The 22,088-nt window shown below is 47.1% G+C and overlaps 1 protein-coding gene across 5 annotated transcripts in view; it reads right to left on the bottom strand.

The window, feature by feature from the left end:
- Positions 1-1,179: 1,179 nt before the first annotated feature.
- The window catches only part of LOC106611507 (protein diaphanous homolog 2), a 687,763-nt gene continuing 666,854 nt past the window's right edge, over positions 1,180-22,088 (bottom strand). For 2 of the 5 annotated variants that reach the window (XM_014211778.2, XM_014211779.2), the window contains exon 30: positions 1,185-1,674. In XM_014211778.2, coding sequence (XP_014067253.1) covers positions 1,610-1,674 — 65 coding nt within the window. In that variant the 3' untranslated portion in view covers positions 1,185-1,609. Of the gene's footprint in view, positions 1,675-22,088 lie in introns of all 5 variants that reach the window. The other 3 variants (XM_014211777.2, XM_014211776.2, XM_014211774.2) reach the window with 3 other exon arrangements.

Here is a 22,088-nt window from a genome sequence, read left to right as displayed (position 1 = left end):
GACTACTGAATGTTCTGTGAGTGAAAATGTACTGTTCTGGTTTTGTCAGTTCCTCAGTTCAGCATAGCCTCTCTAGGGGTCTTTTTTTTCATCAGGACCTGGCAGTATGTGCTTGTGTGTGTGTGTGTGTGTGTGTGTGTGTGTGTGTGTGTGTGTGTGTGTGTGTGTGTGTGTGTGTGTGTGTGTGTGTGTGTGTGTGTGTGTGTGTGTATAATATATACAGTTGAAGTCGGAAGTTTACATACGCCTTAGCCAAATACATTTAAACTCAGTTTTTATATAGTTATATATATGACCAAAAGTATGTGGACACTTGCTCGTCGAACATCTCATTCCAAAATCATGGGCATTAATAAGGAGTTTGGTCCCCCCTTTGCTGCTATAACAGCCTCCACTGTTCTGGGAAGGCTTTCCACTAGAATTTGGAACATTGCTGTGGGGACTTGCTTCTATTCAGCACTGATGTTGGGTGATTAGGCCTGGCTCGCAGTCGGCGTTCCAATTCATCCCAAAGGTGTTAGATGAGATTGAGGTCAGGGCTCTGTGCGGCCAGTCAAGTTCTTCCACATCGATCTCGACAAACCATTCCTGTATGGACCGTGATTTGTGCACGGGGGCACTGTCATGCTGAAACAGGAAAGGGCCTTCCCCAAACTGTTGCCACAAAGTTGGAAGCGCTTAATAGTCTAGAATTTCATTGTCACTGTAGCTTTAAGATTCCCTTCACCGGAACTAAGAGGCCTAGCCCGAACCATGAAAAACCGACCCAGACCATTATTCCTTCTCCACCAAACTTTACAGCTGGCACTATGCATTGAGCGATCAGGGAGCGATCTCCTGGCATCCACCAAACCCAGATACGTCCTTTGGACTGCCAGATGGTGAAGAGTGATTCAGCACTTCAGGGAATGCGTTTCCACTGCCCCCTGAGTCCAATGGTGGCCAGCTTTACACCATTCCAATGGTGATCTTAGGCTTGTGTGCGGCTGCTCGGCCATGGAAATCCATTTCATGAAGCTCCCGACGAACAGTTATTGTGCTGTCGTTGCTTCCAGTTGCTTCCAGAGGCAGTTTGAAAGTCGGTAGTGAGTGTTGCAACTTCAGCACTCGGCGGTCCTGTTCTGTGAGCTTGTGTGGCCTACCACTCCGCGGCTGAGCCGTCGTTGCTCCTAGACGTTTCCATTTCACAATAACAGCACTTACAGTTGACCAGGGCAGCTCTAGCAGGGCAGAAATTTGACGAACTGACTTGTTGGAAAGGTGGCATCCTATGACGGTGCCACATTGAAAGTCACTGAGCTCTTTAGTATGGGCCATTCTACTGCCAATGTTTTGTCTATGGAGACTGCATGACTGTATGCTCGATTATATACACCTGTCAGCAACGGGTGTGGCTGAAATGGCCGAATGCACTAATTTTAAGGGGTGTCCGCATACTTTTGTATATATAGTGTGTTCATGTGTTGGTGTGTTTGTTAATGTGTCTGTGAGTGTTTAAGTGTGTGTGGGTGCCACACGGCTGGGGTCCATCTCTCCTACTATACGTCCTCAGATTCTCCTCGCAGGCCTCTTTGGCACTTGTCTAACGTCTTCTGGTAGGCGCGGGCCATCATCGAGCCTGGGGGTTTGCGTTGTGGCGTGATCGAGACCTTTCCAGGACCGCACGGCGGTTGTCTGAAGAGAGAGAGAGGGAGAGAAAAAAATAAGAAAGAGAGAGAGAGAACAGGAAAGTGTTGTTATAGTAACAGTCATAGTAACACACAGACGGTACCTCAAATAAACAAAAGGGGTTGTGAGGGGAAGGAGAGAAGGAGGGAGGGAAAACATCAACAACAGAACCCAAGCTGATTAAGAAGAGAGCTACAGGGTTGAGAGGAAGAGACAAGAGGGGCCTGGAGTGGTGGTGCTTGCGTCTGGTGTCATAGTAACTCCATTGAGCTCGGGATCTGGCCTCCCACTCGAGAGCCCTTCCACCTATTCTCACATCCCAGGGAGCATATCAACTGTATATTCCCTTATCAACTTTATATTCATCATCTCCAACACCACCCCAACATCAACATAACTGCGCGTTTCTGTGTTTTGTGGGGGAAAAAATAAGAGGGAGATAAGTGTTTCCTATGACATCGGCGTGCATCGTGTGATTTGAACCAATTATGAGTAGGCATTGTCTACTACAGGCACGGCACTACACCGGGGCTAGGGGGGGCTATAGCCACATCACAAATCTGCATAGCCCCAGTTAAGCCCCCTCAAGCATTTTAGTATATATATTTTTTTTAAGTTAATAACCAGCCATTCTGTTCCCAATCCGATCCCTGGCTGCGTGCTCGTGCCACGCGTGTACCTTATGACGTGTGTGTGTGCGCGTGTGTCTGGTGTGTGTGCTCGCGCACGTTAGGCTACGTTACGTGAGCTAGCTTCTAGCTAGCTAGTCGCCCATCTCGCCCCGTTGCGATGGACCGTTTTCTGATCAAGAGAAGAGTACGGGTAGAAAATACAAATCCAGACCCTGTCTCTGAGGGGGCCAAACAAGAAGAGGGAGATAAGAAAGATGAGTCGGAGAGAGAAACCCGTGTGCCACGACGTGAGGGAGCACCAGAGAAGTTCGTCGCTGCTAGCTGCTCCACAGCCACCGTTAGCTGCACTGTTAGCACAGCCACCGTTAGCTGCACTGTTAGCACAGCCACCGTTAGCTGCACTGTTAGCACAGCCACCGTTAGCTGCACTGTTAGCACAGCCACCGTTAGCTGCACTGTTAGCACAGCCACCGCTCCCTCTGATTTAAGCCAGTCACCTGTTGAAGAACCAAGGCGCCCTCTTCTTCGGCGTTATCCAGCCACAAAAGTTGGACAGCAGGATCGCTACTTCAATTGTAGATGGTATGAGGATTACAAATGGCTGGAATATTCTATTTCATAGACCGTGCTTTCTGCAATGCATGCCGCCACTTTCAACGTCCAGGAAACCATGGTGGAGAGAAGGGGGCATTTTCCCACAATGGCTACCAGAACTGGAAGAAGGCAACAAGTTCGTTGAAGACACACAATGCCAGTGTGGAATGAGTGGATTATTCAGAAAGAGTCTGGCTCAACAATATGCAATGCTCTAAGTGATGGACATTCAAAAAGAGTCAGAGAGAACAGAGAGTAATGAGATCTGTCGTGGAGTCATTGCGTTACACTGCATACCAGGGACTTTCACAGAGAGGAGACAAAAAAAACGACATGGTTGTCAACCAGGGAAACTTCCTTGAACTTTTACAGGTCATAGGCAAATTCGACGAAACAGTTGCACAGAAAATCTCAGATAATCCTAGAAATTCTAGGTACATGCATCATGATATACAGAATGAAATGCTGGGCAAACCCTCGACTCAGCAACCTTGCCTGCCTGTCCATACAGGCAGAAAGAACCAAGGCCCTGGATGACCAGAAGATTATAGACTCATTTGCACTGAACCACAACAATAGACGCATCCTCCTTCTATAAAACAACACTTGGTGTGTAACTGAAAGGCCTTTTATTTATTGACAGAGTGCGCCTGTCCGGTGGTGGGAACATGATTCAATCGCACTGATCTGGATCTGGATGGAACAAGAAGGCGCATGCATATTGTCAGCCAGTCGGCCTACAAGTATTTTTGCAATAGAAATATAAACCCTAAGAAAAATGATAGCCAGCTCGTTTTACACCATGTGTACACAGTGGACAGGCATAGGGTAAATTCACTTCTCGTTGTGGCTACACTGTGGATATAATTCCTTTCTGATGTTGTGATAGACATTTAATCCGTAACATTATAACCAATGCACAGCAGGACGCATGTATATCGTCAGCCTACAAGTTATTTTTGTTTGCAATAGAAATATAATCACTAAGATTGTGATGATAGCCAGTTTGTTTTTACAAGTGCGTGCACAGTTAACAGGCATAGGCTAAATGCATTGCACTTCTCATTGTTGTTGCCATTTCATCTGAAACATTATTACCAATGCACAGTTGTCTGATTATACATATGGAATAAATGCACTTAAATGTCATGAAAATCAACTATTTTCTGGTCTACTAATCAGTTGATGATGTCATTGGAAACACTTATCTTTCTCTATCGTTTTTGTTACAAAACATTGAAATGCACCGTTTTCACATAAGTTGATGTTGGGGTGGTGCTGGAGATGAGCAATATGAAGTTGCACAATTTAGAAATGTCCCTTTAATGCAGGCCAAACTTAATGCAGAGACACATACCACACAACCCTAAAGATCAAGGGTGCCAGGCAAGTACACAAACACAGCACACTACAGAAAGAAAGATAGAGAGAGAGAGACAGAGTTGTCTTTGGTTAGTTTCAAACAGGATTTGGTGTAAGGTGAGGCAAGGTGTTCCAAATTTCTATTAGTACTTCCAATATTTACGCAACAGGTTTCACTCTGGCTGCTCCTGCGAGCCCACCAGCTCACTTAGAACCCTTTGGGTTGGCTGCGTCGGCCCACGCTCTCCAGTCCATAAGAGAATTAGAGAATCTCCAACAGGCCAACCATGGCTGCCCATGGCTATCCATGGCACGGCCCCGCCATGCCAGGTGGCAGGAGGGTTGGGCAGCACTGGGCGGCCAGGAAGCAAGATATCAACGAAAACAAGGTAGCTAGCTAAGCCCATGCAGGCCTCCCCTGGCACTGCCATGGTGGAGCACATTACTCAGTGCCAGCTGTAGGGTGCCAGGTGTCCCGGGCTGGGCGTTGTTTAATGCGACAGAGTGACTGACGGCAGTGGGGTGCACACATCTCCACTACCAAGACTTCCAACACAGACGCCTCAGATTGAGAGAGAGCATGCAGATGGCGCACAGAAGGAGAGGGGGGAGTAGGATGGAGGAGAGAAGGGGGGGGGGGTGTAACAGATAGGGAGGGATATTGAAAAGGAGAGGGGGAGAAGGACAGACAGAAAGAAGAAAGCAAGGCAGATATAAATAAAAAAGAGTGAGGAACCTAGAGATAAAGAGAGAGAGCCTGAGTGAAATAAAGAAAGAGGCAGAGAAAGCCAGAGAGATATATATATATGCATGGAGAGAGACAGATGTGCTATATGCTTCCCGCTGACTTGAGTTGGTGAAAGTTACAGCCTGCGACCTTCTGAACTTCACATGCTCTATATTGCAGAGCACATCTGGGAGACTTTCCACGATCACCCTCCCTTTCATCTTCAAAAACGCTTCCAAGTGTTTCTCGTGCCTAAGAGGCAAGCTCGAACAACTTTGCGGGTGCCAAATGTTCCATGCAAACCACCACCAATGGTAAACAATAAACTTTAAAACAAGAGACCAAGGAACTGACTTTAAAAAAATCCAGTGCCAGAAAACGTCCATGTCCGATTCCTCGCCTTTTGCAATTCCAATCAAGGTGACCTCATTTCGGGACGAGCACTCGCCTCTGACCTTGAGCCCATTAGAACGGCATATAACGGAGGCACTTGGAGAATACAGTCCTCCTCCCTTTAATACCAGGCTTAGAACTGGCTGTATCTATTACCAGACGTGGGAGAGAGAAAAGAAGGAGGAGAGATGAAAGAGAGAAAGGAGAGCGACTGGGTATGGCCAAGAAATGAAGAGTAGGGATGGAGCGAGAAAACACAAACACTTCAACACTTCCAGGAAATAATTATCGCTGTCTGTTTGGAATCACTTTGAAGACTTGCAGTTGCACACATTATGCGCTAAGGTCGGCATGAAGACACTCAATCAACTTCTTGAACTTGTTCGGCACAGCGAAGAACCAGCCATTGTGTGTAGAAGGTTGAAATTGGAAATGGTTCACACCGTTCCCATCTCTACAAGTTCCCCAGCGAAGATTGCCTTTCCATTCAGGTGACCGGACAACAGTTTTAAAATGACATGGGTAATTGCATCAAGCCTACAGTTGAAGGTATGGGTAAGCTTTTACATAGACTTGGTGAGAGGAGGGAAGAGGGAAGGTGGCCGGTAAAATCAAATGCATATTCTATTGGAGGATACTTCAGAGTGGAAACATTTGCTTCTAATAGCCTTTCCAGTTCGCATCGTCAGGTATAAAAAGCCCATCTTTCCTCCCCACATCAATCTAGCGACAACAACTGCACAAACAGCGGCCCATTTCTATTGGTAGACTAAACGTTACAGTTATCCTCTACAGGGATGAAAACACTTAAACACCCATAGAAACACACACAACACACACTATACAAGGAAAACCACACACCAAACAACTTCAAGGGTATTTCTAGCACTGATCACAAATCTGTCTGCTGCCATCGGTTTTGATGGCTCCTTTTTACCTGCTTTTCCCCGAGGCGACATCTTTTAGTGTTAGCGAAGTCACAGAAGCACAAGAGAGGGAGAAAGGGGGAATTGACAAAATAATAAGAGCATTCCTGGTTACAGTGGGGACATGCCTGGCTGTCACAGAGCTTAATGCAAACGACTGGCATTGTTTCTTGTTTCTCAAGTGGTAAAGCAGCGCGTCAAGGGGGGTGAGTAAGGAGTGGCAAATCACCACACAACACACGAACATACTCTAAGGGGTGTATAACAATGCATCCCAATGATCCATGCCACGGGGAGACGCAGTCTGTATAGGCCTAAAGTAATATGAAGGGAGGATGCCAAAATGACAACCAACCATGAGGCCTCCTTCGCACTTGCGCGAACACACACACACACACACACACACACACACACACACACACACACACACACACACACACACACACACACACACACACACACACACACACACACACACACACACACACACACACACAGCTCTTGTCTGATTTACTGGAAAGCGTCCAGTAAAATGCCATTTCATGTTGTGATGGAGCGATGGGGAGCTCCTGCGTCTCTGGTCCCTCCAAAAGAGATGAAAACCCATAATGGGTTTTGTGTTACTTTCATCCTTTACTAATTACACAGCATTACATCATCAGCGGGGCCTGTTATCCGAACGCAAAGAGAAAGCCTGCTAGTAATCTATCAAAGCATTCCCAGTCAGATCTTCCAGGGGTTCTCTATATAAACAGGAAGACCGTTCCGGTAAACTGAGCAGGGATTAAATACAGTATGTTAAAGTTCATTAACATCTGGGTTAGCTGCTGCTTTGGCGACTACATAAACACACTGTATGTATCCATTAGGGTTAAGATAACAGTGGTAAAGGTAAGCATAATCACCATCATCATCCTTCTCCTAGGATAATTACACACACACACACACACACACACACACACACACACACACACACACGGCCAAACACACTCACACAACACTTTATATTTCAATGAGACAAAATGCAATATGGGGTGATTCAATATTTTTCCGCGTCACATGTAAACAAACCGCCATCACTCCCAGCTCTCTGAGAGCTGTGCTATCCGCTGCAACTTCTATCTTTCCCTGTCCTCAGCCAGGGCTAGTGGCTGCAGAGTAATGGAGCGCCAAGAAACACCAGAAGCAAGATATATAAATGGGATGCAAGGGGAAGAACATAATTATTTTCGGCTTTAATTTATAGGGTTGCAGAAGCAAAACTACAGTCCGCACCATAACAGAGGCTTGTTCAAAGATGAGAGTAATTGCTTTGAATGGGGAAAACTGGAGTCCAACTGAAGGGTAACTTAAGTTCTGGAGGAGGGTATGGGGGTGAGATGGGGAGAGAGAGAGGGTGGAGAGAAAAATAAATAGCAGAGAGAAAGAGAGAGAGAGAGGAGAGGGAGAGAGAGCAAGACAAGTGGGGAGGGATTAAGGTCGAAGAACATGGGCAGACTGACCCTTTGAAATCTGATCTCAGATCAGTCTACGGGTAATTTATCAGTTGAAATGTATAGTCAACAACACAGAATTCATTTAGGGGATTACTAGGAGCAACTGCCTGCTTTACTTCACATTTGTCTGATCAGCTTCTGTTATAGGCATCTGTTATATGTGTTTTTAGTCCACTGCACTGGCTGTGTGACAGTGTCTGAGAAAATACAAAAGATTGATTGACGTGAAGGGACGCATAATCAATAACACAATAACACAATTTTGACAGTGTAAAGAATATTATAACATTGTCAGATTGTGGCAGAGTTGCATTGACTTACGTAGACCCCCTCTAAACATTGCTATATATTTCCTAACAGAATTTAACAAAAAAAAATGCAAGAGCTCACTGAAAGCTTGGTTTCTTTACTCAAACTTTTATAGCTATACAACTGCAAAGCATGTCTCGGCGATGTCTCGTATCTGGTATCTTGTGAAGGCCTTTGGTCTTTAGTAATGTCAGCTAAATGAGTGTACGGGGTGTCAGGAAATTTTAGGGGTGGGTGTGTGTGCGATGTGTGTGTTCTTCACGGGGCCCGCATCAGATGGAAAAAAGGATCAGAGTGGTGTGACAAAGGAAACACAGAAGGCGGGCCTGGATATGCTGAGGCAAGATGCTGAAATTCTCCTCCCTCTTTCTCTCGCCCGTTCTCTCTCTCGGCCGTTCTCTGTCTCTCTCTTGCCCGTTCTCTCTCTCTCTTTTTATCTTTCTCACTCACTTTCTCCCCCCTTCACTCCTCTCCCCCTCTTTCCTGTCCCCCTCTTTCACTCTCTCGCTCTCCCTCTATCTCAGGATCCCATGCAAGCATGGCCGGATTTACAGATGTTTACAAGAAATCAAGGGATAGTTGTCAAATGCCCAAATCCCCAGGAACTACCAAAAAGCAACCCCAAACAAAGCACTCCAATCTCCTGCTTGAAATTCCAGAAGAATGCAGATAAGCTTAAGGTATGGTGTGTATGGCGTGTATGTATACCCAGCTAAAATCCTTTGGAGGGAAAAGTGAATCTAAAGTGAGCCTAATCTGACAGTTTGTTGAGACAAAGGATAATGAAACGGTAATGGGATATAAAAGCGGCGTCAGTCCAAACACAACTGATGCGAATCTCTCTCATGTCCATATCGTGGATTTCAATCACGCATGGGGTAGTCTGTGATGTAGCACGCTGCTCACCACTTACACACACACTGGTGATTGACCCAGATACTCAATACAACCTATTCTCTCTCCCAACCCAAATGCCTCTCTCACAAATCTACCTTAAGGACTGCATTAAAGTACTGGCCAACCGGGCCCTTTAGCCCCTTATTTGAAAGGAGGCAGCATCTTAACTGATTTTGCTACAGGCCTTGCGTCTTCCTTTGCCCACTGCTGTGCCCCTCCACACCAGTCCCTCCTCCCCCCACACTTCTCCATTGTCCACTGTCCCCTCTCTTTCTTTCTCTCTCTCCCCTGCTCGCTGTCGCTGAAAGGGGAGTAGGGGCTGAGAGTGATGTATCTTGACAGCTCGGAACACAATACGGCGCAGGAGACCTGGAAATCACTACACGTGTCCATAAACAAAAATGTATTTTTAGAGGGGAGATAGTGTACTAGGTTACCTCCTCGGCGGGACGGCTTTGACAGGTTTGTACCAGGGACAAACAGTGTGACGGGAAGAGAGAGAAAAACTGTGTGTGTGTGTACGTATCAATCTCACGATCAAAAATAAAAAGTCTAAACTTCTTCCTCTGCAGCCTAGCGTGTGCTCAGTCTTTTAGGCCTCTATCTTTGATTGAAAACAACAAGCTTGACAGGCCGCCAGTACTTGTGATTTCTCATTGGGCCCTCTTCCCTTCTGATATCTGGACTGGAGGTTTCTTTTGCTACGGAACAATACTTCCTAGCATTCTCCTGGCAGTCGAGGCAAAAACGCACCAAACAGGCAAAAGATGAAAACCTTCTTGCAATCGATCAAGCGCCAGAGGCAAAACTCCCATTCATGATCATCTGCTCAGCAGTAGATTTCAGGAAGCAGGAAGCTTCAGAAAGAAAAATCAATTTCAACTGTGCATACACTCCTCAAATCGTTAGGGTGCCTGCTCAATGCCTGTTTGAGATTCATTGCTAGGCTAGCTGTCCATATTGGCAAAAGGCTAGCATTGGGGTATATAAGGCTGTGGGGAAAATAGCATGGACAGTAAGCCTCTGAGTGGGGGGTTCATTACTGGCCTAAGCCTGTAGCCCCGGGGGCAGGCTGGAGCTGGAGTCAGCAATGGACACAGATGGGGTCTGTGGCATCTAGTGCATCTAGGGCCCGGGCTTTTCCTAGTCCTGAGCCAGGATAGCGGGTAATCCATCAGGTCCAGGCACAGGGCCGCCCGAGGGGGGCAATCGCTGATCCTCCAAAACTGATAGGGGGCTCGGCGGGAGGCCAGGGTGGGCCAGAGCTGGGGTGAGCTGGACCAAACGGAGTAAGTGCACTGGCCTGGTTCAGCACAGCTTGACTTGTCTCCGCAACCACCACCGCTTGTCCTCTGTACCAGTGTAGTAAAGTGGCTGCGGCCAAAAACACACACCTTGAACCATATCATATCATTCAATGATACCAAAGGCCAACATCAATCAAAGCACATACATGACTGTCAGCATCGTTCACCTTTGCAAAAACACATCACTGTCTCAGTGTCACGTAGCACTTATGACGCCTACAACACATTACCTAGAACCACTCACCATCCAATTCAACCAAATGTCAACACAGAAAGAGCTGTGAATTGCCTGTAATTATATGTGTGACCCGTATGTATATAAGCCGGCAGAGAGGACAGGGAGTCCGGAGGAGCCTAATTGCTGCAACCGGAACCACTTAAACAAGGGTCTAATGATGAGGCCTGCAGAGACGAAATACAGGAGGAAAGAGAGCCACTCCTCCCTGACACAGCACTGCTTTGATTGAGAGAGTTAGACAAATGGATGCTGAGATATAGTTTGACAGACAGATGGGAGCGTAAATGGATGATTTGGCAGCGTGATAAAGTAAATAGACTGATGGACCACCAAACAAATACAGGACGAAAATGCCAGGTTGTGGACACAAAAGCCTCTGTGATGATGGGAACGCCAGATAGCGTGATAAACACAGATGGACCATGTTGATGCGAGGGAGGATAGATGGTTTCATTGTATTTGTTTGCCCAAACCGAGATTTGATGTAGTTCGCATCAAGAATCATTTCAAGGGAGAATGTCTTGATGTGAATGTTATTGAGGAGGCGTCAAGATGACGTGACGGACACATCTCTACAGTATCTGTTCTGAGGTGCGCCGCAAGAGTGCCTGTTGTCCCCGCTCTGAATGACTCGGGGGAGGGGTTCTATGTATAAATCCATCCCTAGAAACCCCCCGGTGAGGGAGGACTGACACATATGCATACACATCCACAACGTGACAGTGGGGGTGTGAGGAACCAACACTTAAGCCAGTGTACATCACCGGGGGAGGTGACAAAGCCATTACGATGTGTTAACCCTTGACCTTAGGAAAGGAGCTATGGGCTGGGGGGTTGGTGGTAGGATGAGAGAGGGAGTGGAGTAAAATAATAAAACCAGGGATTTGTGTAGGAGTGTAAACACACGGAAATGCTGTTTGCGCACCTTTTTTATTTAGAGAATAGGCACCTTAGCGTTCACATTACTGCATGTCAAGTCATTGCCATCACATTCATCCATCTTTTTCTTTACCAAACATCCCTGAATAAAACCATACATACTCATACAGTACTGAGCTAAGCTGATGGCCGCTCTGACAACTCAGTGCCTCATTACTGTCAGATGCTGTTGATGATGTCAAAATTAGGGTTTGGAGGGTTTGAAAGGGGCCGTCTCCTACTCGGAGAAGCAGCCTCTCTCTGCTGTTCCTTCAGGGACCTGAGGGGGCCCGAGGGGGCAACGCGAGACAGCCCTGAGAAGTGTTGCAGGGTTGTTAATAGACAGCGGGGCCCCAAAATCATGGCCTTTAGAGGTGCTGCATCTCTCACTGTCTGACAGCTTACAGTGGCTTTGGCTCCCGCAATGACCCTTTCAGAGTGCACTCCCAATGATGCGCACACACTCACAGGTGCATATGCTCAGATACACAGAAGAGGCAGGCACGAAAACACACACAGGCAGGGACACAGGGCACACACACACAAGTGATGAGACAAAGACACACACACTCTAATCTATTCACAAACCAGAAATAACACAATAGGCTGCTGAGATTCCACTTGAGACTGTATTCACCTCAGGAGAGGTGAAATGAAAAGAACGATCTGCTGTTGCCATAGTGAAATTCCAAAATATACTTCGATAAAAGAACCACATGCTAAAATATCCACGGAGGAAAACGGGCGAAGAAGGGCTAGTATGACCATTGTCCACTATTATAGGTCTAGATATATGGAAACAAATGTGTGTGCCCTAGATACTCCGCAGGTACTCTGCACACCGAAACAGGTCGTCGCTAATACTCAGGTCCCTTGTTTCTCCTCACAAACCCTCAAACTATTAGTTTGCAATGGGTCTACCCTGGGAAAGTTCTCCTCCACACCAAATATGCCCTGTGGCCTTTTCAAACCCGGCTGCTTTCAGAACTCACCAGGACTCCTCTCCAATCCTCTCCTCGCCCTATGGAGATAAATAAAACATGCTGATGTTGATTATTTATTTACCAATTGGTCTTTTGATGTGTTCCAGCGCACAAAAAGAGCGGAGAGAGATCATGGGAGTGCAGTGAGGGTTTAAAAGGGCCTCTTTCCTCAACAACATCAGGCCCATTTGGTGAAGATGATGCAGAAGATGCCGTGTTTCCTGTGGCTTGGCATTAAAGACAGAGTGAGTTCTAGTCTCTTCTCTCCACTCTGAATCATTCATCGGTCGGCTCTCCCGGATGTACAAAAATCACCCGTGATGGGCCGCACCTCGCTGCACTTCACATTCCCAGCATGTTTTGCACCGAGAATGTGAAGTCTACACTTCGACATATCTGATGCCATCTCAGCTAAGGGAAGTGAGGCAAGGCAGGTGCTCTGTTATTGCATCATTGTCATTCTAAAAGGACAAGGTGGGATGTGCAGTTCCCTCCTCAATACCATGCAGGAAATTGTTCTAGAACAGTTCATGTTCAAACATTCATTTGAATCCCTGACTGAATGAACAGAGAAGGAGATACGCAGCAGGGGTGCGTAACCGAAAGGTTGCAAGTTCGAATCCCCGAGCTGACAAGGTACTAATCTGTCGTTCTGCCCCTGAACAAGGCAGCTAACCCACTGTTCCTAGGCCGTCATTGAAAATAAGAGTTTGTTCTTAACTGACTTGCCTAGTTATATAAAGGTAAAATAAAAATATATATAAAAAAATACAAGAGCATATAACTAAATCACTGCAATCAACTGACAGTGAAACTCATTCAGTACGACTGGATGTCTAAGTAAGGCCGTAGATGTCCCAGTGCAAACAGCTTGCTCTGTTGCCTTTCACTGTGGGAGGTAAAAGGGGTAGGCTATGCATGCATCTTCCTTAACCACAGCTGCCACTCACTCTGTGCAGCACAGCGAGGGGTCCACCACAGACCTGGGACGTGTTAGGTTGTTTTCCACCACCCACACGCATCTTACCAACACGTCCTGGGCAACAATGGATCTTCGCAGGGATAAAAAATGTAGCCGCACTCCCTTCACTTATTTATCGAAAAAAGGAAGAAGATGTTCTGCGGCGAAGCCCCCCGAGAGATGTTCACATGCCAGCTCCGGTGCCACTTTACCCGCAAGGTTTTCAATAAAACAAGCAAACAACAAGATTCCGACACCTTTAAATAAGTGATCGTTCCTGAATAAAGTGGTGTACACAGGTCCTCTCGACAAGGCTCCTCATCACTCTTTTATGCGGCCTTGCTTGGGACAAAGCCTCTTCGGAGGAGCGGGGGAGCAAAGGAGAGAGGCAACTGGTAAACAAGGGAAACAGGGACGTGGTTGGAGGAGGTGGCTCCTGTTCAAGACGCCAATCTGGTGGCACAACATTGGTTAGGATCCCACAATGTTGTTTGAAGAATTTACGAGTGCAAACCGCAACACAGGAGGAGGCTGTCACCTGCCTCTCTCGCTTTTCTCTCTTCTCTCTGTTTTTCTCGCTGTATCTTTCTTTCTCCCTCTCTCCGTGACTCTCTTTCTCTCTGTACATCTGCATCACGATAAAATGCTGTAAAAGCCCCACCCTCCGAGTTGTGTTTGTTTACTCTTTTACTTCCCTGTTTTTCTTTATCTCTCGTCCAATCGCAGCGACAGGGTGTGCAGTAAGCGGTTTGAAAATTCTGAGTGGCTGGCTTGCCAGATGCTCGGGCGTCTGTCATGGCGAGCTATTGTTAGTTCGTTTTTGATGAGGTTTACATGCGGAAAAGCCATCAAATATGAGATAAATGAAAATAGGAGACAGGATCAGTTGTAATCCCTACACCTGGCTGTTATAAGTGGTGAGAACCTCCAGGTAAAAACACAAACGTACAACCAGCTGTGAAAACTGATTTTGGTCAGTGAGTTAGCAAATCTACAGTAATATTTTGGCACCGTTTTCCAGCAGATCTAAGACTGTGCGTGTGGTGTTCAGAAATCAGCATACAAAACAGACACACATGTGCACCCCCCCCCCCCACACACACACCACGACCAACCCCCACCTCCCCCATACACACCATGGTTGTGCTAGCTTAAAAAATGAAAATAGGTCATTCTCCATCTCTCCCTCTTCCTCCCAGCAGGCACTCTGTGCCATGCCACAGTCCTGTACCCCAACGGTCCATGCTGTTACCCAGCCCTCCCTGCCTTTCCGTGGCAGGCCCTATGGCAACACACCTGTGTCAACACTCCTTCCCTGGCCTTCCTTGGGATCAATTAGCATTAAAGTTTCAGGCCTCAGTCTGGTCTACCACTGTCTAGTCCTGATGGTACTATAGCAGCGTCCCAAATGGAACCCTGTTCCCTTTTAGTGCACTTCTTTTGAACAGGGCCCTGGTCAAAAGTACTGCACTATATAAAGAATATGGTGCAATTTGGGCATGGTGGCATAGGACTGTACATTGGAGGGGCCAGGGAGGGAAAAGCGTCAGGGAACCACAGACAGCTGCACGCACCAGCCTTGTCAACCTATCCATCAAAGCAGGTGCATACAGGAGGATGCAAAGAGGCACAGGCCTCAATGCTGTCCTGATTTTAACTGTTCAACCTTCTCCTCCTCAGTTCAACCAAATTAGTCCGAACACGACTTTGCTAATGCCTTTTTCTCTCCGGTGGTTAAAAGGCTGTATCACAACCGGCCGTGATTGGAAGTCCCATTGGGAGACCCATATGGCGGCGCACAATTGGCCCAGCGTCGTCCGGGTTTGGCCGGTGTAGGCCGTCATTGTAAATAACAATTTGTCCTTAACTGACTGGCCTAGTTAAATAAAGGTTAAATAAAATAAAAAAGAGCTGATTGAACTTCAGATTGTATCATTCACTCCTAGAAAGAGTTTCAGGAGATGGATGCAGAAACATGAGAGGGGAATAGTAAATAGGAAAATCAGTTGGAGTGAATGACAGTGGGGAGACAAAATGAAGTCTCCATGTAGTTCAATCAATTTCCATGTATTCCTAGGATGCATTCTTTGCATCCTGTCCTAACATAAAAATACCTCCTCTTCTGAAGGATAACTAAATAAAGAAATATAAGCGTTGAAAAACAAGCCTCACATAGGCTGCGACTGATGTCATGGCAAGGATAAGAAGATCAACAAGACATGAATGCCCCTTGTGGGATAAATCAAGAATTTTTATTTGAATTGAAGAAGAGATCAACAGGTTTTGGGCAAGGCTGAGAAGGTATATTTCGAGGCCTACTCCCCAGCAAATATGCCCACAGTCGGATCACAGGAAGTGGGTGTGCTGGGTCACAGAAAGTGTGTATATGATTGGTCACAGGAACTGTGTGTCTCATGCAGCCACTCTTTGGCGAAGGGAAAAGAGGGAGAGCACAGAGGGCAGCTGTACCTGCGGCCATCTCTTCTGACAGCGCCCTTCATGTCATAGCACGGGACCCGACATCAGATCTGACAGAAGTGCCCTCTACGCCACATCACCCCACACACACATCGGCTCAAACGTACGCACACACGCGCACACACACATTCATGAACACACACACACTGGCTCAAATGCATGCGCGCCCAGACTTGTTTAAACATGCACAGTCACATTCATGCACATACACGCTTGCAAACACAAACACACATTCATACAAACACAGAGGCACACAGAGGCACAAACACAACACCACACACACATAGAACACACCCACTCACTGCTGCCCAGCAACCCAGTGTGACAACTATCAATAGGGAGTCTCTGCCAGACAGCAAAGTAAACAAAGAGGGGACACAAAAAGAGCTGTAATCAAAGGCTGCGCAGGGACCCTATTATTCCCAAGAGCAGGAAATCATTTGTTAGCAATTTGTGACTCATTTTAGGACCCTTCTATGCAGGGCGGTAGTTGTGCGTATGTAGGCTGGGGGCTTGGAGGGGAGGGTGGGAAGAGTGGGTGCTTAACTTTGCCTCTCATATATTTATAATGTCAAATAGTTTGTTCTTTAAAATGTTGCAATCCCTAGAACTTGTTGGCTAATCAGCACATTCGTTTTTTTTTTCTGGCTGTGCAAAATGAAAAGTCCTGAGCCAAGACATGAATTGATGGATTTCAACTGTGGGCACAATTCAATTTGATTGATAGTGTGTGGAAGGAAGAAGTGGAGGCCTAGTTTCTTTTCACCCCCTTTCAGAAAGTACTACACAATGTATTTCTGCAACCACACAGTAGTGTGTGTTCCACATGAATTGAAACCTAAGTTTCTGATAGGGATTTTATATGGCCTCTGTTCAACAATCTTAATCGTTATCAATCAATAGCCAATTACAAATCGCATGAACCATTAGACTCTGCTAATTAGCCATACGTTAACACAAGTTACTGCCTTGTACAGCTAGCTACCTTTCCTATACTCGCTAGGGGCCTATCGGGTTGCTTTAACACTGAAACGAGAAACACTGTACTGCAAAACAAGTTACCAGGCTGTTAGGCTAGACTTCTATGAAGAGGATAGAGTGGAATAGGAGGATATTTCAAAACATTGTATTTCATACAGCGATTCATCATGGTTCTTGATCATATTTATTAGTCAATATTCATTAGGCATGGCTTGCGTGAGAGTGTGGTTGTCCTATGGTAATTTTGCATACAACCTTCCCACAACGTTCTGGGAATGGTGCAGATTACCCAGCTAGCATATAATGTTCTGGGAACTATATGTTTCTCAGGCAGGAATTTCAGTACTTCAGCATAACGTTTCCTACAGGTTTTGTCATGGTTCTTATTTAAAGTAATGTTTGCAAATTGTTCCATGGAAGTTTCAGTATTTCGTGATAATGTTTTCTACAGGTTTGAAATCAAAATGTATCGTGTCGTCGTTTCTACTGTAGCATGAAGTATGTAAGTTGGAGTCATTAAAACTCATTTTTTAAACACTCCACAAATTTCTTGTTAACAAACTATAGTTTTGGCAAGTCGGTTAGGACATCTACTTTGTGCATGACACATGTCATTTTTGTTTACAATTGTTTACAGACAGATTATTTCACTTATAATTCACTGTATCACAATTTCAGTGGGTCTAAGTTGACTGTGCCTTTAAAGAGGTTGGAAAATTCCATAAAATTATGTCATGGCTTTAGAAGCTTATGATAGGCTAATTGGCATCATTTGAGTCAATTGGAGGTGTACCTGTGGATGTATTTCAAGGCCTACCTTCAAACTCAGTGCCTCTTTGCTTGACTTCATGGGAAAATCAAAAGAAATCAGGCAAGACCTCCCCCCAAAAATTGTAGACCTCCACAAGTCTGGTTCATCCTTTCCAAACAACTGAAGGTACCACGTTCATCTGTACAAACAATAGTACGGCAGTATAAACACCATGGGACCACGCAGCCGTCATACCGGTCAGGAAGGAGACGCGTTCTTTGGTGAGAAAAGTGCAAATCAATCCCAGAACAACAGCAAAGGACCTTGTGAAGATGCTGGAGGAAACAGGTACAAAAGTATCTACAGTATATCCACAGTAAATCGAGTCCAATATCGACATAATCTGAAATGCCGCTCAGCAAGGAAAAAGCCACTGCTCCAAAACCGCCATAACAAAAGCCAGACCACAGTTTGCAACTGCACATGAGGATAAAGATCGTACTTTTTGGAGAAATGTCCTCTGGTCTGATGAAACAAAAATAGAACTGTTTGGCCATAATGACTATCGTTATGTTTGGAGGAAAAAGGGGGATGCTTGCAAGCCGAAGAACACCATCCCAACCGTGAAGCACGGGGGTGGCAGCATCATGTTGTGGGGGTGCTTTGCTGCAGGAGGTACTGGTGCACGTCACAAAATAGATGGCATCATGAGGAAAGAAAATTATGTGGATATATTGAAGCAACATCTCAAGACACCAGTCAGGAAGTTAAAGCTTGGTCGCAAAAGGGTCTTCCAAATGGACAATAACCCCGAGCATATTTCCAAAGTTATGGCTTAAGGACAACAAAGTCAAAGTTTTGGAGTGGCCATCACAAAGCCCTGACCTCAATCCTGTAGAAAAGTTGTGGGCAGAACTGAAAAAGTGTGTGCGAGCAAGGAGGCCTACAAACCTGACTCAGTTATAAACCAGCTCTGTCAGGAGGAATGGGCCAAAATTCACCCAACTTATTGTGGGAAGCTTGTGGAAGGCTACCCGAAACATTTGACCCAAGTTAATCAATTTAAAGGCAATGAAACCAAATACTAATTGAGTGTATGCAAATTTATGACCCACTGGGAATGTGATGAAAGAAATTAAAGCAGAAATAAATCATTCTCTCTACTATTTGTTGGTACGTGTGAAAAGGTTAAGAAATATCAGAAGGAGGAATGTAATTCTGGAATTTAATTCTGGAACCCTCAAAGAGCAAGCAATGCAGGAGTAGAAGCACGGTGGCAAGGAAAAACTCCCTAGAAAGGCCAGAACCTAGGAAGAAACCTAGAGAGCTTGGCACACCTGTATTTGGGGAGTTTCTACCACTCTTCTCTGCAGATCCTCTCAAGCTATGTCAGGTTGGATGGGAAAAGTCTCTGCACAGCTATTTTCAGGTCTTCACAGAGATGTTCAATAGGGTTCAAGTCTGGGCTTTGGCTGGGTAACTCAAGCGTTGCGTGCTTAGGGTTGTTGTCCTGTTGGAAGGTGAACCTTGCCCCTCTCTGAGTTCCTGAGCGCTCTGAAGCAAGTTTTCATCAAGGATCTCTATGTACACTGCTCAGTTCATCTTTGCCTCAATCCTGACTAGTCTGCCAGTCCCTGCACCTGAAAAACATTTCCACAGCATGATGCTGCCACCACCATGCTTCACCTTAGGGATGGTGCCAGTTTTCCTCCAGATGTGACCATTGGCATCCAGGCCAAAGAGTCTAATCTTGATTTCATCAGATTAGAGAATCTTGTTTCTCATGGTTTGAGAGTCCTAAACTCCAAGCGGGCTGTCATATGCCTTTTACAGAGGAGTGGCTTCCATCTGGCCACTCTACCATAAAGGCCTGATTGGTAGAGTGCTGCAGAGATGGTTCTCCTTCTGGAAGGTTCTCCCATCTCCACAGACAGGAACTGGAGCTCTGTCAGAGTGACCATCGGGTTCTTGATCACCTCCCTGACAAAGGCCCTTCTCCCCCAATTGCTTAGCTCTAGGAATAGTTTTGGTGGTTCCAAACAGCTTCCATTTAAGTATGATGGAGGCCATTGGGTTCTTGGGGACCTTCAATGCTGCAGATTTGTTTTGGTACCCTTCCCAAGATCTGTGTCTGGGCACAATCCTTTGACCTCATGGCTTGGTTTTTGCTCTGACATGCACAGTCAACAGTGGGACCTTATATAGACGTGTGTGCCTTTCCAAATCATGTCCAATGAATTGAATTTACCACAGGTGGACTCCAATCAAGTTGTAGAAACATCTCATGAATGAATGGACCGGAGCTAAATTTAGAGTCTCATAGCAAAGGGTCTGAATACTTATGTAAATAAGGTCTTTCTGGATTTTATTTTTAATAAATGTATGAGAAAAAATTAACAACCTATTTTTGCTTAATCATTTGGGGTATTTGGTGTAGATTGAGGATTTATTTTTATTTAATCAATTTTAGAATAAGGCTGTAACGTAACACAATGTGGAAAAAGTCAAGGGTTCTGAATACTTTACGAATGCATTGTATTGACAGTAGAGACAGTGTATGTGTAACGCCCTGGCCATAGAGAGGTTTTTTTTTGTTCTTTATTTTGGTTAGGCCAGGGTGTTACATTGGGTGGGCGTTCTATGTTCTTTTTCTATGTTTTTGTATTTCTTTGTTTTGGGCCGTGTGTGGCTCCCAATCAGGCACAGCTGAAGTCCGTTGTTGTTGATTGGGAGTCACACATAAGTGCATGTTTTTCCGTTGGGGTTTTGTGGGTAATTGTTTCTGTCATTGTGTTTCACCTGACAGGACTGTTTGGCTGTCGGTTTCCTTGTTTTGTTTTTGTATAGTGTTCTTGCTTAATTAAATATGATGAACACTAACTCCGCTGCGTTTTGGTCCACTCTCTCTCATGGCAGTCGTTACAGAATTACCCACCACAAAAGGACCAAGCAGTGGAGGAAGGAGCAGCACCAGGAGAGCAGCATGATGGACTCATGGACGTGGGAACAAATACTGGACGGAGAGGGACCATGGACTCAGGCTGGGGAGTATCGCCTCCCGCAATGGGAGATCGAAGCGGCGAGAGCGGAGAGGCGATGGTATGAGGAGAGAGAGCGCAACAGGCACGAGAGGCAGCCCCAAGATTTTTTTGGGGGGGGCACACGGGACAGTCGGCGGTGCCGAGGTCGGAACCAGAGCCAGTCGGGTTGACGTTGGAGGTGAGCGAAGGGTGGAAAGCAGAGACAGTGAAGGAGTTGATGGGGAGATTGGAGGAGAGAGAGATGAGAGACCTGCTGGTTTGGTGCATAAGGCACGGCATTCGCCCTACGGAGCGTGTCAGTGAATTGATGTCACCTGAGTCAGTTCTCCATACTCGTCCTGAGGTGCGTGCTGGCCGTCTGTTGAAGACTGTGCCTGCGCCCAGAAACAAGCCTCCTGCATGTCTTCCCAGCCCTGCACGTCCTGTGCCTATGCCCAGAAACAGGCCTCCTGCATGTCTTCCCAGCCCTGCACGTCCTGTGCCTACGCCCAGAACCAGGCCTCCTGCAAGTCTTCCCATCCTGGTCAGTCCTGTGCCTCCTCCTAGGACCAGGCCACCAGTGGGTCTCCCCATCCTGGTCTGTCCTGTGCCTGCTCCACGGACCAGGCCTCCAGTGGGTCTCCCCATCCTGGTTAAGCCTATGCCTCCTCCTCGGACCAGGCCTCCAGTGGGTCTCCCGATCCTGGTCTGTCCTGTGCCTGCTCCACGGACCAGGCCTCCAGTGGGTCTCCCCATCCTGGTTAAGCCTGTGCCTCCTCCTCGGACCAGGCCTCCAGTGGGTCTCCCCATCCTGGTCTGTCCTGTGCCTGCTCCGCAGACCAGGCCTCCAGTGGGTCTCCCCATCCTGGTCCGTCCTGTGCCACCTCCCAGGACTAGGCCTCCAGTGTGTCTCGCCAGTCCGGAGCCGCCAGAGCCGCCCGCCAGTCAGGAGCCGCCAGAGCCGCCCGCCAGTCAGGAGCTGCCAGAGCCGCCCGCCAGTCAGGAGCTGCCAGAGCCGCCCGCCAGTCAGGAGCTGCCAGAGCCGCCCGCTAGCCGCCCGCCAGTCAGGAGCTGCCAGAGCCGCCCGCCAGTCAGGAGCTGCCAGAGCCGCCCGCCAGTCAGGAGCTGCCAGAGCCGCCCGCCAGTCAGGAGCTGCCAGAGCCGCCCGCCAGTCAGGAGCTGCCAGAGCCGCCCGCCAGTCAGGAGCTGCCAAAGCCGCCCGCCAGTCAGGAGCTGCCAGAGCTGCCCGCCAGTCAGGAGCTGCCAGAGCGGCCCGCCTGTCCGGAGCTGCCAGAGTGGCCCGCCGTGCCGGATCTGCCAGAGTGGCCCGCCGTGCCGGATCTGCCAGCCCGCCGTGCAGGATCTGCCAGAGTGGCCCGCCTGTCCGGATCTGCCATCGCCGCCCGCCAGCCGGGCGCAGCAAGGGACACCTGCCAGCCGGGCGCAG

Source organism: Salmo salar, chromosome ssa09 (assembly GCF_905237065.1).
Source record: "Salmo salar chromosome ssa09, Ssal_v3.1, whole genome shotgun sequence".
Lineage (NCBI taxonomy): Eukaryota > Metazoa > Chordata > Actinopteri > Salmoniformes > Salmonidae > Salmo > Salmo salar.
Note: the sequence above shows the minus strand (reverse complement) of the source record. Positions and strands in the feature narration are given on the sequence as shown.